Raw genomic sequence first — 15,587 nt, forward strand, 5'->3', positions numbered from 1 at the left:
GAAATGTCAACTTTCCTGCTCCTCTGATGCTGCCTGGCCAACCGTGTTCCTCCAGCTCCACACTTTGTTATATCATCACTGACTTATTTTCTTTACTTTGGATTGGCCCCCAGCATCATGGTTATGATTATCTACTCATCATCCCTGCCACCCCTGCTCTCATCCAGAAAGAGTAGGACAATAGTGAATTTGTTGGATATGTGCAAGGTCTGAGGCTCCTTCATTGCTACCTTTTGGATCCCCAAACTGGTTCATTTGCTATCATACCTTACTGTTGCTGACCAATGACCAAATTCCAAGTATCCAACTTCAGAGAAATGATTGGCTTCTAGAACAAAGTGTCGAGGTAACATTCTCCCTTCCTGATGCATTATGCGGTCTGAACGTGAATGCACCTCATTAACTCCAAGCTCAAGTTCTATTGGTTGCTGATACTTCAGATGTGGTTGCCATGGATCATTCAGGCATCTATCAATAATACCCAAATGATACAGTCCCAACACATCACCTGCACTGTCATCCTTAATGCATGTTATTTAAGTGAGTTTTGAGTTTAGAAATATCATTCAACAATTACTTGTACTTATATTAATAAGTTTAACTAGCTAAAATACACAATTAATGCAACATTTGTATCTCCCTAGTATTAGTATAAATTTCTGCACCAATCTAGAAAAGGAAAAATACCTTCAAAATTCTTCAACCAAACAACTAGTTGTTTAGCTAACTTACATCTCTTTTCTTCCATTCTAAAGTTTAACTGTCTCTGACTACCTCTCTCAGACCACTCCATGTTCAGGCCCTTTCTGTGAATTTTCATTTTTTTTTTCACTTTTTCAAACTCGAGTGCTTCTCTTAAGTTTGCTCCTGCTCTCTCTCAGATCTGTGCCTGCTCCTGACTTGCCAAATAAGTGATAGGCTCTAAGTCTAGGTTTCAATTTAACCTCTTCCTTCTGCTCATCCTTCCTTTCAGGTCCGCTCCTTCGCCTACCTCTTTCTCCTGGCAACTGACAGTCCAATAGCCTGCAGTTACAACTTGTTAGAAGAGAGTACGTTTCTGATTATGAATAATAAACTAAATTTTATTCGATAAATATAAAATATAAGAAGTCATACCTCTGGATCAATCCATTTGACACCATCTTTGGTATGTTGTACATGGCCATAGAAGTAAACTGGCAATACATATTCTGGGCGAGCCTTTTCCCAAGGGTTACCGTGTCGGAGCCAATCATCAGCTTCCTCCACCTTTAATTATACAGAATAAAGCTCACATTTATTTGATTTGATTTGATTTATTATTGTCATGAACCGAGATACAGTGGAAAATCTGTGAAGAAAGGAAATCACAGTTAACTTTACGGGTCCGGTGACACTTCCTCAGAACTCTGGACCCGAAACATTAACTTTTCTTCACAGATGCTGCCGGACCTGCTGAGCTTTTCCAGCAACTTCTGTTTTTGTTCCTGATTTACAGCATCCAGAGTTCTTTCGGTTTTTATTTTCTACAGTGGAAAGTATTGTATTGCGTGCTATCCCGACAAATCATAATTTACATAAATACATCAGGGTAGAACCATTATAAAAGATGTGAGGAGATAATTTGCTGGGGACAGCTTGCAGAGTCGCTTGTTCATAAGTAAATAATTCATCACAGACCAGACAGATGCTGATTCACAGGTTTAGATGCATAATACAGGCAATTTAAGAACAGATCAATTCTATCTGTGCACTTTGGTTTTGATTTTGATGGATTTTTATACTTTTGGGGATTCAGCTTTATACACTGTTTCCATAAATTATCCCAAACACACAGTGAAATGGTGTATTTTTTATTTGCATGAAATCTACATAAATGCAAATCAGAGTTTAACTATAGCTCTGGTAGTGATGTGAGCTATGGCGAGATGTGTAGCAAATCAAGTGAGGAGTCCACAAATAAATCTTGATAGTAAGATCACCTTGCTCCATTTTCTAGATAAAAAGGGGTCCCCAATTCATGACTGTCCGACTTACTTACTGAATGCTTATACTTATAAATGCGATCCCATATTTGGTTTTAATATTTAAAGACCCAACATACAAACATTTCATGTACTTACAAATGGTTGCTTCAAATGTGCACGTCGATGAAATCCCTCAGTGCTGAAACTACAGATCTCTCCTCCCAGAAACCAAGATCGCATCTGGTCTCTAGCAGTCCTCTCAGTGCCAGTAGCCTGGTGTATTTCTCTCTCTCATCTACTGTACTGTTGCTGTGCAGTGCTCACCAACCTGTGATCACACACTCTGTGTGCCTATCAAGCTCACAGAGGTGTCAGTATTGAAGGTGGTGGGGGCACATGGGGCAGTCTTCCTGTGGCTTCCTTTGGAGCCTCAATGCTCCTCAGCAGTGTTCCCTCTAATTTTCTTTCCAGCTGCGCAGGCCTCCAAGGTCAGTACGTGGCATCGACTTCCAAAACCACTGGAAGTTTGATGCATCAACATTGACTGCCTAGTGCATAACCTTGGAGTGGCTGCACACGAAGCTGGTTGCACCTGTAAGATAGAAGAGGCGTGAGTCATGGTGGCCAGTGATTAGAAGTGGAGTTCAATGCATGACAATGATTGCCTGGTTAATGTCAGCCTTATACTGAAACAAGAAGTGATACTCACTCAGTTGTCAGGAAATTGACGTCTCTGCAAACATGCAGGAGAGGTTCTAGTCTTGACCTATGAGGGCATGAATTCTGTCCTCATACAGGATGGGGCATGAATACTGGGCTTCGCCTCCCCAGGCATATAGTATTAATCTGCACTGATATAAGGTGTCTTCTCCTGTAATGAAATAAAGGGGGCATATGAGTAAGATACAAGTTGATAGCACAGCTGTTAGTGCTGGTGCATGGGGGAAAGGTGTGAGTTGTTCTCGGGGATTGAGGAGGCATTGAAGATGGAATGCAGGGTTAGTTGTGTGGGAGCATGGACTATAACGAATGTGAGCGAGGGAAGGTGTTGCATACAACAGAAAGTGTCAGAGCTTGAGCCTTTTGGAGGTAGGTGTCGTGGCAGAGATAGAGTGAGAGTAAAGTAATAGAAAGTAGAATATGGCACAATGTGGAGAAGCAGAGAGAGCCACTGACTTTCTTTTGGTAAGGCAGATGGCCCTCCACACCTTTGATACGGGACTGACCCAGGTGGCAAGGTCCGAGCTAGCTGGCACTGCCTGGGATGGTGCAGCCTCCTCTGATGGTCCTCCAGGAAAAAGACACCACACTGTTGATCAGGACCTCTAGGTTCCTATTGGAAAAATGCAGTGCTAATTTTCCCTTTTCAGCCAGCTCTTCTCACAGCCACTAAAAGCGAGAAAGACATCTGCCAATTGCCCTGTCTCCTTTAGGTGAGCAGTGGGCTTTCAAAGTTTTTGATTTTATTGTTGTGTGTATTTTACAGTAATAAAATAAAATAGTGAACAGCTTTCATTTGTCGTCACAAAATGGTTTCATTTTGAATAATTTATGTATAAGGAAAGAAAAAGAAAGATATAGCTCGAAGAAAGTCCATTAGTCCTCAGCCAACTCATCATCATCAATGATGCCTGTGCCACCATCCCTTTGTCGCCACTTTGCTGCTGTTGGCACCAGACCCAAACAACAACAGAGTCTCCAATCCTCAGGTGCCATCTACTGCCTCTGGGCCTACCTCACCAACATTGTCTTTGATGAAGTAGCAGCTGCTGATTCCAGGTCCTGTGTTTGCTCTGGAAAAGTAAGTAGGAGCTCACTTCCATTGCGCTGGGCCCACTTGAGGTCTGCGCGCTGGGCTCTTGCCGCCATTGATGCCATCCAAACTCGGGACAAGGTATGTAAGTAAAAATAAAAGATGGAAAAGTTAAAAAAAAGAAAAAGGAAAGCTGTCAGAGCAGATGAGCTCCGGCACAAGAGCCCTACACTGCTGCCATCTTGGACTGAGAAAGGGGGTATGAATGCAAGGAATGCTGGTCTTAGGGTGGATATCTGCTTAGTGGCAAATTCTTCCTGGACCAATATGTGGTAAGATGTAGCAGGTATTGGACATGAGGGATAACGCAGGGGTAGGGTTGGCAATTATTGCAGCAGGTTTGGTAAGATAAGGCGAGAGAACTTGCTAAGTCTCGTGGTGAGATACCCTCTAAAACCCATGCAATTCACAATTAGCCAAAAAGTGGAAGACTCAGCCTTCTGTTTTTAACGACATTATCCACAGCCAGTCATACAATACCAGTACAAGAAAAGCAGCCACACCAAAAGCAAGAACACTACCATTAAGAACACAGGAGATAGGAGCACAAAACTGTACAGCCCATGAGCCTCCTCTGACAATCAATCTGGTGATAAAAATACAGGAGAGAATAGCAGGACTAGGCCATTCAGCCTTTCAGCCCCATTTGTCATTAAATGAATTCATGGCTGATCTTCTACATCAACATATTTTTTCCATATCTCTTGATGTTTTCATTTTGTAGAAATTCATCAACCTCAGTCCTAGGCATACTCAGTAACTGAGATTCCACAGTTGTCTAGGTAGAGAATTGGAAAGATTCTCCAAGTCAAGAAATTTCTCCTCATCTCAGTCCTAAATGGCCTGCTCCTTATCCTAAGACTGTGTCCCCTAGTTTGACATACGCAAACCAGGGAGGAAAATAAAACAAATCTGCACCCAGTATTCCAGGTGTAGTTGCACCAACAGTCTATATAATTGCAGTAAAACATCCTTATTTCTACGTTCAAATCTTCCTTTAATAAAGGTCAACAAACATTTTACATTTTTAATTGCTGGCTACCTGCAAGCAAGGAAGTGATATTACATGAGGTTGTTGACTTGCTTGTCGAGCTGGCTGGTTGTAGTTCAGACGTTTCGTCACCACGCTAGGTAACATCATCAGAGATAACAAGGTGTAGAGCTGGATGAACATAGCAGGCCAAGCAGCATCATAGGAGCAGGAAGGCTGACGTTTCGGGCCTAGACCCTTCATCAGAAATGGGGGAGGGGAAGGGGGTTCTGAAATAAATAGGGAGAGAGGGGGAGGCGGATAGAAGATGGATAGAGGAGAAGATAGGTGGAGAGTTGCAGTGGGAGAGAGATCCCCTGAGGTTTGTCCGGAGGGAGGAGGGTAACTTCTTCAGGCTAGGCATCCTTAGAAGAGGCTTCACAGTGGGGTTAAAATTGTATCAGAGATAGTAGGAATTGCAGATGCTGGAGAATCTGAGATAACAAGGTGTAGAGCTGGATGAGTATGGCTTCCGATGAAGCGATGTAGTTCTACTCCACTTAGTATTTATATGATCAGGTCTGTTGAGGTGTTTGTGTCATTTCAGGTTGTTTTTTGCAAGGTTCTCCACCCGTAACGCTATCGATAAACATGTGGAATTAGACTCCATATGCAAACTTTTGCAAAAAAGAACCGGAAATGACACAAAACATCTCAACAGATTGGATCATATGAATACTAAGCAGGGTAGAACTACATCACTTTATCAGAAGCTGCACTGATGATGTTACCTAGCATTGTGATGAAACGTCTGAGCTACAACCAGCCAGCTTGGCGAGCAAGTCAACAACCTCACCCACAACCTGAGCTATAAATCTTTGTAAGAACCTTAAGGTGATACTACATCTTTACAAACCGATGGTCAGACCACATTTGGAGTTTTGTGTTCAGTTCTGGGCACCTAAATTAAGGAAAGATGTCAAAGCCCTGGAGAAAGTGCAAAGGAGATTTACTAGAACAATACCAGGGATGGTATTTTAGATTCAAGGAAAATTTAGAGATATTGGTCTTATTCTCCTTGGCACAGAGAAGATTAAAAGATGACCTTATTGAAACATTCAAAATTGTGAATAATTGAATAAATGAATTATGAATAATTATGAATAATTCACTAGACTTTAGAAGAGTAAGGGGTGATTTTATTGAAGTATATAAGATCCTGAATGGTCTTGACAAGGTGGATGTGGAAAGAATGTTTTCTCATGTGGATGATTCCAGAACTGGGGGCTGCTGTTTAAATATAATGGATGCCCTTTTGGGACAAACATGAGGAGATTTTTTTTCTCTCAGAGGATTGTGCAACTTTGGAACTCTCTGACTCAGAAGATGATGGAATCATTGAATATTTTTAAGGCAGAGATAACTAGATTCTTATTGAGTCAAGGAATCAAAGGTTATTAGGGGTAGATGGGAATGTGGTATTGTAAACACTGACAGATCTACAATGCTCCTACTGAATGGCAGAGCAGGCCCAAGGGACTGAACAGAGTACTTCTGCTCCTAAATCATTTGTATGTGCCCCTGTATGTATGCAAAGCCTGTTTACTGACTGTTAACCCAGTTCTTGATTCATGGCAATATATTCCCCACAATCCCATGTGCTCTGATTTCTTATACTAACCTCTTATGTAGGATGTTAAAGCTTTCTGAAAATCTAAATATTACACATCCACCAGTTCTCCCATCTTTATTCTGCTAGTTACATCCTCAAAAGCTCCAACAAGCTTTGTTAAACTTTAGTTTTCTTTCATAAATCCATATATTTGCCCAATCCTACCATTATTTGCTAAGTGTCCTATTATCATATCTTTTATTATAGATTCTAACATTTACCCATGAGTGGTGCTAGGCTAACTAGTTCCCAGTTTTCTGTCCCCCTCCTTTCTTGAAAAGTAGGATTACATTTTCTATTTCCCATCTGCATGTATCATTCTGGTATGTATCTACTAACTCTTGAGCCATATTTCCCAATATCCTGATGATTAACATCACAGAGTGAAGTAATTTATCCACTTTGTCCCATTTTTTCTTACGAACATTAAATTCATGCAGTGCCTCATTTTCACAAGTCTTCAAATTTCCATTATTTCTGCAGTATTTCAGTATTTTCTTTTGGGAAGACAGACATGAAGTATTAAGTTTCTTTGTCATTTCCTTATTTACCATTATAAATTCTCTTGACTCCACTTGTAATAGATTCATATTTGTTTTGCTGATCTTTTCCCTTGTACTTTCCTTTTGTGGTCCATATTCATGATTTTAGCTTGTTTATTCCCATATTCTATTTTCCTTTTCTTAACTTTTTGTTCTCCTTTGCAGAATTCCAAAATGCTGCCAGTCAACTGATTTACCATTTTTGTTTGGCAACTTTATAGGCCTCTTCCTTTAATCTAACACAATCCCTGATTTCTTTCATTAGCAATTATAGAACATTCTTCTTGCTGATTTTGTGCATTAAATGAATGCATTTTTCTTCTAAACTATATATTGGTTCTTTAAATGTCAAATATTGCTTATCCACCATCATACCTTTTAATATGGCTTCCAAATTCACCATGGCTGACTTTGGGCTTCAACTCTACTTTCCCATGTTTTCCTGAGAGAGTAAAAATCTGCCTACCTCAGAGTTAAACATATTCAATTAGGGCACATCCACAATTCTACTCGAGTACAGAATTCCAAAGATTGACAGCCCTGAGCCAAGGCTATTTATTTTAATATAAATTAACATAAAACGTGCAATAACTCAATATCACAAATCTGACGAACCTAAAATGAAGAATTAAAGTAACTGTCAACTAGCAGCAATTCATGCCAAATAACTTTTAGGCTGTGCAAAGAACACAATGTCTATTAGGTATCACAAGAGACTTTATTAGATGCATAATAGACATAACTGAACCAAGTGCCACAACCATGCATGCAATTTTCTGCTGGGTCATGAGTATTTTTATAACACCTTTCCTTCAGTTTTAAGTCTGACAGTAGAGATGAGGGAGAACAATATTAGCTTGTACCATTCCCTGGGGAAATCTAATATTAATTATTCAGTCACATTGATGGCCCATAGCACAGTAACAGCTTTTTAAAATTGATTCATGGGTATAACTAGGAAGGCCAACACTTATGGCTCTTCCTTATTTGCCCTCGAGAAAGTGGAGGCAATCTTGAATGCAACTAAGCAGTTTAATTGGCCATTTCTAAGGCAATTAGAGCCAACAATATTTTTTGTGGAGCTACATATAGATCGGCCCAGAAAGGCTTACGCTAAGACTCCACTGAAGTTTGAAAGCAATTTTATCCTTTGCTCTATAGAATTGCCAACATCTAACTTTAACAAACACCTTTTTGTACGGTACCACACTTTAAAGGCACTGCTCTCACATTAATCCGAGTTCCCTAACTGAAAGTGTTTGTCATTACCAGGACCTTATGTTTCCCATTGCAAGTGCCATATTTAGTGTTGAGCTGTGCATCAGTCAAACACTGCCAGACAGGAACATTCCTTCTAAGATTAAAGGAAAAGCCCTTTACAGTAGATATAATGAGAGGGAATAAAAGAAGGAAAGCTTCTGAGAACACATCGGTGACACTTTGGGGAAAACTCTGCCCATTGTCTTTCTGTTGACAATAAGAGGTCATGAAAATTTCTAAACTGTGATTACAAAACAGTTAGGTCTATGAAAGTAATCATGTAAAACAAACTAGGAAATAATACATTTGAGAAGACGATGCAAAATGAAGGAAATTATTTAATCCAAAAACCTGCCTGCCACCCATCTTTGATCTTCTGATTGAAAATTCCATATTCATATCGTATACCATACCCATACGCAGCCAGGCCCAGTGTTGCCATGGAATCAAGGAAACAGGCTGTTGGAAGAGTACAGGCAAAAAAATCAATTAGTTTCACTTACAAATGGTAATGATTAGATCGGTAAAAATTCACTCATGAAAGCCCTGCCCCAACTAAATTGTGCGCATTAACTTCAAATCTTTTCTGTAATGCTTCTACGGTTACTTATTTAAATATGGTATTGTTACTTTACTGATGAAACTATGCACTTCATGAACAGAAAGTGCTTTCAGATTACAGAACAACTCTACAGAGTTCCATAGTTCATGCCAGTCAGGTAGTTACAGCATCAGCTAAGTGTAATGTAAAAGGAAATAATTTGACGTTTTCTTAAAATCTTTTACAGGAATTTGAAATGTTCCACTCCTGTACAGACTTGTTACTCTGCATTTGTTTTCCCTTCCAGCCAACCCAGAAATTCTGCTAATTATGCAGAATAGCAATGTGCACTCCAAAACAATTATATACAGGTGGTTCTGCTATAATGCGTGTTTAGGCAACGCAAATTGGCTTTAATGCAACTGATGGATAGGGGAATGCTATTTCTAAAATGCAAACTTGTGTTGGCTATAACATGATTCCATTGGTAACCTTATTGTTCATGTTTTGGAAGATGTTTTTAGAAAGTATTTTAGGGAAAAAAATTTGGATTTCAAAATTCTCCTCATCTTGGATAATGCACCAAGCCATCCTCCCACCATTGGTGAGCTTTCTGAAAACACCAAAGTGCTATTTCTAATCCCAAACACAACCTCACTCCCCATGGACCACGGGTACAATAGCAGCTTTTAAAGCTTATTATTTAAGGCACATATTTAAGAGGCTGATAGCAGCCACTGAGGGGGATAAGGACAATGTTCTTCAATTTTGGAAGAGCTTTGACAACAAGAATGCAATTGACATTATCGTGAAGGCCTGGGGTGATGTCAGTAAGGACTACTTGCATGCAGTTTGGTGGAAGCTTCTCCCAGATTTTTTTTTTCAATATTTTAAAACTTTTGATCTGTCAGAGGAGCTCCCAAGAATCAAAAAACAGTATTGATCTTGCAATGTAAGTTGGATTTGAAGAAGTTGAGAGTGAGGATGTTGAAGAGCTGCTTGAGTCTCACTGTGAAGACCTCTCTACAGCTGATCTACAACAACTTGTTGCTGAGGAGGAGGGGGAAGCTGCAGGTGAAGATGGTGAAGTCCAGGATGCAGCACCACAACAGCTTTCCACTTCTGTTTTGTCTTCTATCCTGAGTGAAATTGAGAAGCAGTTGCAGTTCTTCGAGGACAACGATTACAATGCAGATCACAGCAGGGTAGCAGTTCGTGGAATAAGATCTTATTTGGCACCCATTGAACAGCTTCCTCATGAAAGAAGAAAAATGGCAAAGCAGCAAAAACTAGATGTCTTTTTTAAGCCAACCCCCAAGAAACAGTTGGAAGACAATGAACCACAGCCATCCACTTCTGGGTTAACTATTTTTCACCCTAACCCTGAAACCACAACCACACCTGAAGGTGATGATAATGATGATGATGATGATGACACCCCTCATCCCCTGCATTAACAACAGAGCAACCTTAAAACCTCCTCCCCTCATCAAGTCATCCTGACATTTTTCAAGATAAGTTGTAAAATTTACTTTTATTTCATTATTAGATATGAGTTAAACATTTATTCAAACTGTGCTATCCTTTGTGTTAAGCTTTTGAGTCATACTTTTTGGTGGTCTACCCGTAACTCCACTTTTCCCATAGGCCCTGTTATTTGTATAGGGTGATTTTCTATCATGCGATGTTGCGCAGGAATGCATTATAGCAGAACCCCCTGTATTTTAAAATGAGAGCCTGCATTTGTACTGGCCTAGGACCCAAACTAGCCTCCAGTGTCCCAAATACCCCTTTTATTAACAAAATATAAAGGGTAAAATATTATTGGGGTCTGAATGATGTGGGCTATGGTGAGATTGATGGCAGAGTTGGACAAAAAGTCTGGCGAGACAGTCTCAATGTCAAGAACATTGAGCTCCATTTTAATGCTTTTTGACAAATGGAATGGCCAGTTTCTCGCTAGCCTGTGCAAGCTGCCAAGTAAGGGGAATTATAGATTGTTAAATGCCTTGATGACGGCCGACTTTCCTCACTAGTATTCAGGTGTCTTGCCAAACAAGTTAGATATCTTGCCAACCTTGCCAAACAAGTTAGATATTGAGAAAGCTTGGCATTGAAACTAGAGTGGGTATCTGATAGATTGGGGTCATGCATGCACTGTATGACCTTGCAAGGCATGATTAACAGGCAGCAGCCGTACACACACCAACACCTCATGACTATAATGGCACCTGTATGATACACTGGCTGGGCTTTCTGGAAGCACAGATTTGTATTGCAGGTTTTAACCTGCAATAACATTAAAAGGCTGCTGCAAGGACACTTTGTGTGCAAGGGCAGGCTCATGGATTGGATCAGACTGCATCTCAGATCTGCTCACTTGCTTTCTTAGCGCTTGCTCACTTAGCACCTTTGTGCATGCTCACAGCATCCCTGCCTTCCCAATTAGACAGCAAAAACAGACAGCTTGCTTTGCTGCTCAACAGTCCTCTGTCAAGGGTGTGTACATTTTGCTGTGTGGCAATGTGTTATATCAATATCATACATGTACCATGTGCCAGCAGCTTATGCAGCAACCACATGGCATGTACAGCAAGCAAGCAGCCATGTTTCAACAGCTGAGGGCAGTAATTCTCACCAAAGACCATGGAAGCACCAGTCAGTCAAGGAGTCACAGCACAATAAATCAGGGGACACCTTCCATTCCAATTGAGGAATTAGGCCACGGTCAGATGTTTGGCTCATGTGCACTTGAACAGGGGATTCTTGCTTCTGCAGACCAGGGAGAGGATCACAATCAGTCCTGTAGCTTCATAACAGACAGTTCAGCAAGGTTATAGCTAATGCAGTTAGGGAAATGTATAGCCACTAGTCAGGGATCTGGGCATTTCTCATCCAGGGCTGTCTAATTAGGCCACTTAAGGGAGTGGGCCACAGTCTATTGGGTATATTTGCAAAAACTAAGAGGAAAGGAAGGGAAAGCATGGTCAATTCTGGAGGAATGAGCCTCACTTGTTATTCTTTGAGACTGGGGAATGCAGGCTAGGGGTGATGACAATCATGATGTAGGGGCAGCAGTATCTGCATGGAGTGGGGTAACAGTAAAACAAGGAAAAGAACAGAGTCATGCAAGAGTGGGGCTGACCTATGGTCCAGAGTATTATGTTTCAAGAGGAGATACAGTGAACGACCACACTTGGCATGGTCAACTCATATGGGCTAGGTGCAAAAGGTGGGCAATTGCAGGCTGATGTAATGTCTTGGGTGGCGACCTGGGGAGGTGTGAAGTCTATTGTATTTACAGGAAAGGCTACTAGGAAAGGGATTTGGATGTTTGGAGGTTCACCGAAATGCTGAAGCATGGCTGCAAGATACTGGCCAAGGAGTGTTCACTGACTCTTGCTAACCAGGTAGAATCAAAAGTGTGTATTAGATAGGAAAATAGCTACGACTACACTCAGACTGGGCAGGGTATGTGACACAACCTGTGAAGAAGGGGACCTTAATGTTAGGGCTTTTAAAGGGAAATATCATTACTCACAATCGCATGTACTTCACAGGCCACGGAGCTGTGGGTCACCTAATACCTGGCTATCCTAATGCATTGTTCCCCTCCCTTGTGTTGTACCTTCCTCCCACAGACATCACTGAACAATACATTCATTCTTATACTTTTTGATATAAAGGCTGCAAAATAATAGGAATATTGTATGAGGAAGGCAGGGAGACGAACAGCCACATGTAAGGTGAAATCAGTGAAATTTATTTTAAAAAGTACAAAATTATATACAGTGCATTGTCACACATGCCAATAAAGAGGCCTCAAAAAGTATTCTATTTCCTCTCCCTCCCACTATGTCTTAGTCATTTTCCTGATTCCACAGCAGGGATTGCCAACTTGTCCATGGAGGTAGCCAGACAACCACGATTTGCAAAAGTACTGTAGTTTCTGGACAGTGAAGGCTACTGCATCATACATACTTGTATTCCAGTCTATTTCCTCCCTGTACTTGTCAACGAAGTCACTGACTGCCAACACCACCTCATTGACCTTCTTATGGTACTGCTGGCCATCCCTCCAGAATGTAGATATGGCACTAACCCAGGTGGTGACCTCAGAACAGGCTTCCAGAGACTGGTGGTGTGGCCTCCTTTGCTTGGCTTCCGGAAAGAGGACAGCTCTCCTCTGAACCAATGCCTCAACCAAGAGCTTCAGATTCGTCTGACAATCATGGTGCCATTTTTGCCTTCTTCAACATGTTTAGACCTTTCTTTGACTAAGCAGGGAGCTTTGCAATATCTGCATTTATCTGAGTGCACAGTAGCCTTTAAAGATGGAAAAGGTGCAAGAGAAGATGGTCTTTGGTGGATATCTGCTGAATGGTGAGTTATTCGGAGAACAATTTGTGGTAAAATGGGGCTGGAATCAGACATGTTGGATGCCATAGAGAGGACTAGATAGTTAATGAGGTGAGCTGATATGATACTGCAAGACAATCCACAAAGCTTCATGGTAGAAATCCCTCCAAAAAACTGGAAACACCTGGACTTGGCTAAATAAACATAAGATTCAGCCTTTTGTGACTCCAAAACTAGGGTATTTTTCTAGGGTGAGATGACTTACCTGCAAGCCTTCCTAAACCTCCATTTCCAAGCCCAGCATCATCTTCAATTTCTTCCAGTTCTTCAATATCTAAGCCCAGCTGAAGAAAACAGAATGCAATAAAATTTAAATGGTTTCCAATTCAAGATTCTACATTTCAAATTGTACGTTAAGCTAATTCCAGCCATGTCACCTCAATTTCGGGTCTCTCTTCTTCTAATTCTTTATAGTGTCATAGAGATGTACAGCACAGAAACCGACCCTTCGGTTCAACTCATCCATGCTGACCGGATAGCCTAAATTAATCTAGTCCCATTTGCCACCTTTTGGCCCATATCCCTCTGAAACCTTCCTATTCATGTACCTGTCCATGTACCCAATGTTGTAATTGTACCAGCCGCCACCGCTTCCTCTGGCAGCTCATTCGAGAAATGCATCCCCCTCTGCGTGAAAAAGTTGCCCCTTCGTTCCCTTTTAAATCTTTCTCCTCTCACCTTAAACCTATGCCCTCTAGTTTTGGACTCCCCCACCCCAGGGAAAAGACCTTGGCTATTCACCATATACATGCCCCTCATGATTTTATAAACCTCTACAAGGTCACTCCTCAGCCTCTGACACCACAGCCTATTCAGCCTCTCCCCATAGGTCAAACTCTCCAACCCTGGCAACATCCTTGTAAATCTTTTCTGAACACTTTCTAGTTTCACGACATCCTTCTTATAGCAGGGAGACCAGAATTGCACACAGTATCCCAAAAGTGGTCTAAATAATGTGCTGTACAGCCACAACATGACCTCCTAACTCCTTTATTCAAAGCACTGACCAATGAAGGCAAGCTTACCAAATGCCTTCTTCACTATCCTATCCACATGCCATTCCACTTTCAAGGAACTATGAACTTGCACTCCAAGGGCTCTGTTCAGCAACACTCCCCAGGACCTTACCATTAAGTGTATAAGTCCTACCCTGATTTGCCTTTCCAAAATGCAGCACCTCACATTTATCTAAATTAAATTCCATCTGTCACTCCTCAGCCCATTGGCCCATATGATCAAGATCCCGTTGTACTCTGAGGTAACCTTCTTCGCTGTCCATCACACCTTCAATTTTGATGTCATCTGTAAACTTACTAACCATACCTCCTATGTTCACATTCAAATTATATAAATGATGAAAAGCAGTGGACTCAGCATCGATCCTTACAGCACACCGCTGGTTACAGGTCTCCAGTCTGAAAAACGACCCCTCCATTACCATTCTCTGTTTTCTATCTTCGAGCCAGATCTGTATTCAAATGGCTAGTTCTCACTGTATTCCATGTGATCTAACTTTGCTGACCAGTCTACCATGAGGAACCTTGTCGAATGCCTTATTGAAGTCCATATAGATCACATCCACTGCTCTGGCTTTATCGTCGCTACTTTTTCAAAAAACTCAATCAAGTTAGTGAGACACGATTTCCTACGCACAAAGGTGTGTTGACTATATCTAATCAGTCCTTTCCTTTCAAAAAACATGTAAATCCTGTCCCTCAGGATTCCCTCCAAAAACTTGCCCACCACCGATATCAGGCTCACTGGTCTATAGTTCCTGGCTGTTCCTTACCACCTTTCTTAATTAGTGGTACCACATTAGCCAACTTCCAGTCTTCCGGCACCTTATCTGTGGCTATCTATGATACAAATATCACAGCAAGGGGCCCAGCAATCACTTCCCTAGCTTCCCACAGAGTTCTCGGGTACACCTGATCAGGTCAAAAGAAGAACAAAAGAACAAAAGAGAAGTACGGCACAGGAATAGGCCCTATGGCCCTCCAAGCCTGTGACGATCATTATGCCCTTATTCAGTCCGTATCTTTCTATTCCCTGTCTATTCATGTAACCATCCAGATGCCTCTTAAGTGTCGGCAACGTGCCTTCTTCCACCACCTCCTCCGGCAGTGCATTCCAGGCTCCTACCACTCTCTGGATGAAAAACTTTCCTTGCACATCTCCCTTAAACTTTTGCCCTCTGACTTTGAACCTGTGCCACCTTGTAATTGAAACTTCAACCCCGGCAAAAAGCCTCTGACTATCCACCCTATTTATGTCTCTCATAAATTTGTAGACCTCTATCAGGTCTCCTCTCAGCCGCCATCTTTCCAGTGAAAACAATCCTAGTCTTTTTAACCTTTCCTCATAGCCAATGCCTTGGAGACCGGGCAACATCCTGGTGAACCTTCTCTTCAAAGCTTTTACGTC

At 41.4% G+C, this 15,587-nt stretch overlaps 1 protein-coding gene across 3 annotated transcripts in view; it reads right to left on the reverse strand.

Moving 5' to 3' along the window:
- The window catches only part of pygl (phosphorylase, glycogen, liver), a 126,027-nt gene that overhangs the window by 92,035 nt on the left and 18,405 nt on the right, over positions 1-15,587 (reverse strand). For 2 of the 3 annotated variants that reach the window (XM_048600214.1, XM_048600215.1), the window contains 3 exons: positions 13,369-13,447; positions 8,559-8,662; positions 1,117-1,248 (listed from right to left, as the gene is read on the reverse strand). In XM_048600214.1, the coding sequence (XP_048456171.1) occupies positions 1,117-1,248; positions 8,559-8,662; positions 13,369-13,447 (315 nt within the window). The remainder of the gene's footprint in view (positions 1-1,116; positions 1,249-8,558; positions 8,663-13,368; positions 13,448-15,587) is intronic. The other variant, XM_048600216.1, reaches the window with a different exon arrangement.

This window comes from Rhincodon typus, chromosome 8 (genome assembly GCF_021869965.1).
Source record: "Rhincodon typus isolate 14 chromosome 8, sRhiTyp1.1, whole genome shotgun sequence".
Lineage (NCBI taxonomy): Eukaryota > Metazoa > Chordata > Chondrichthyes > Orectolobiformes > Rhincodontidae > Rhincodon > Rhincodon typus.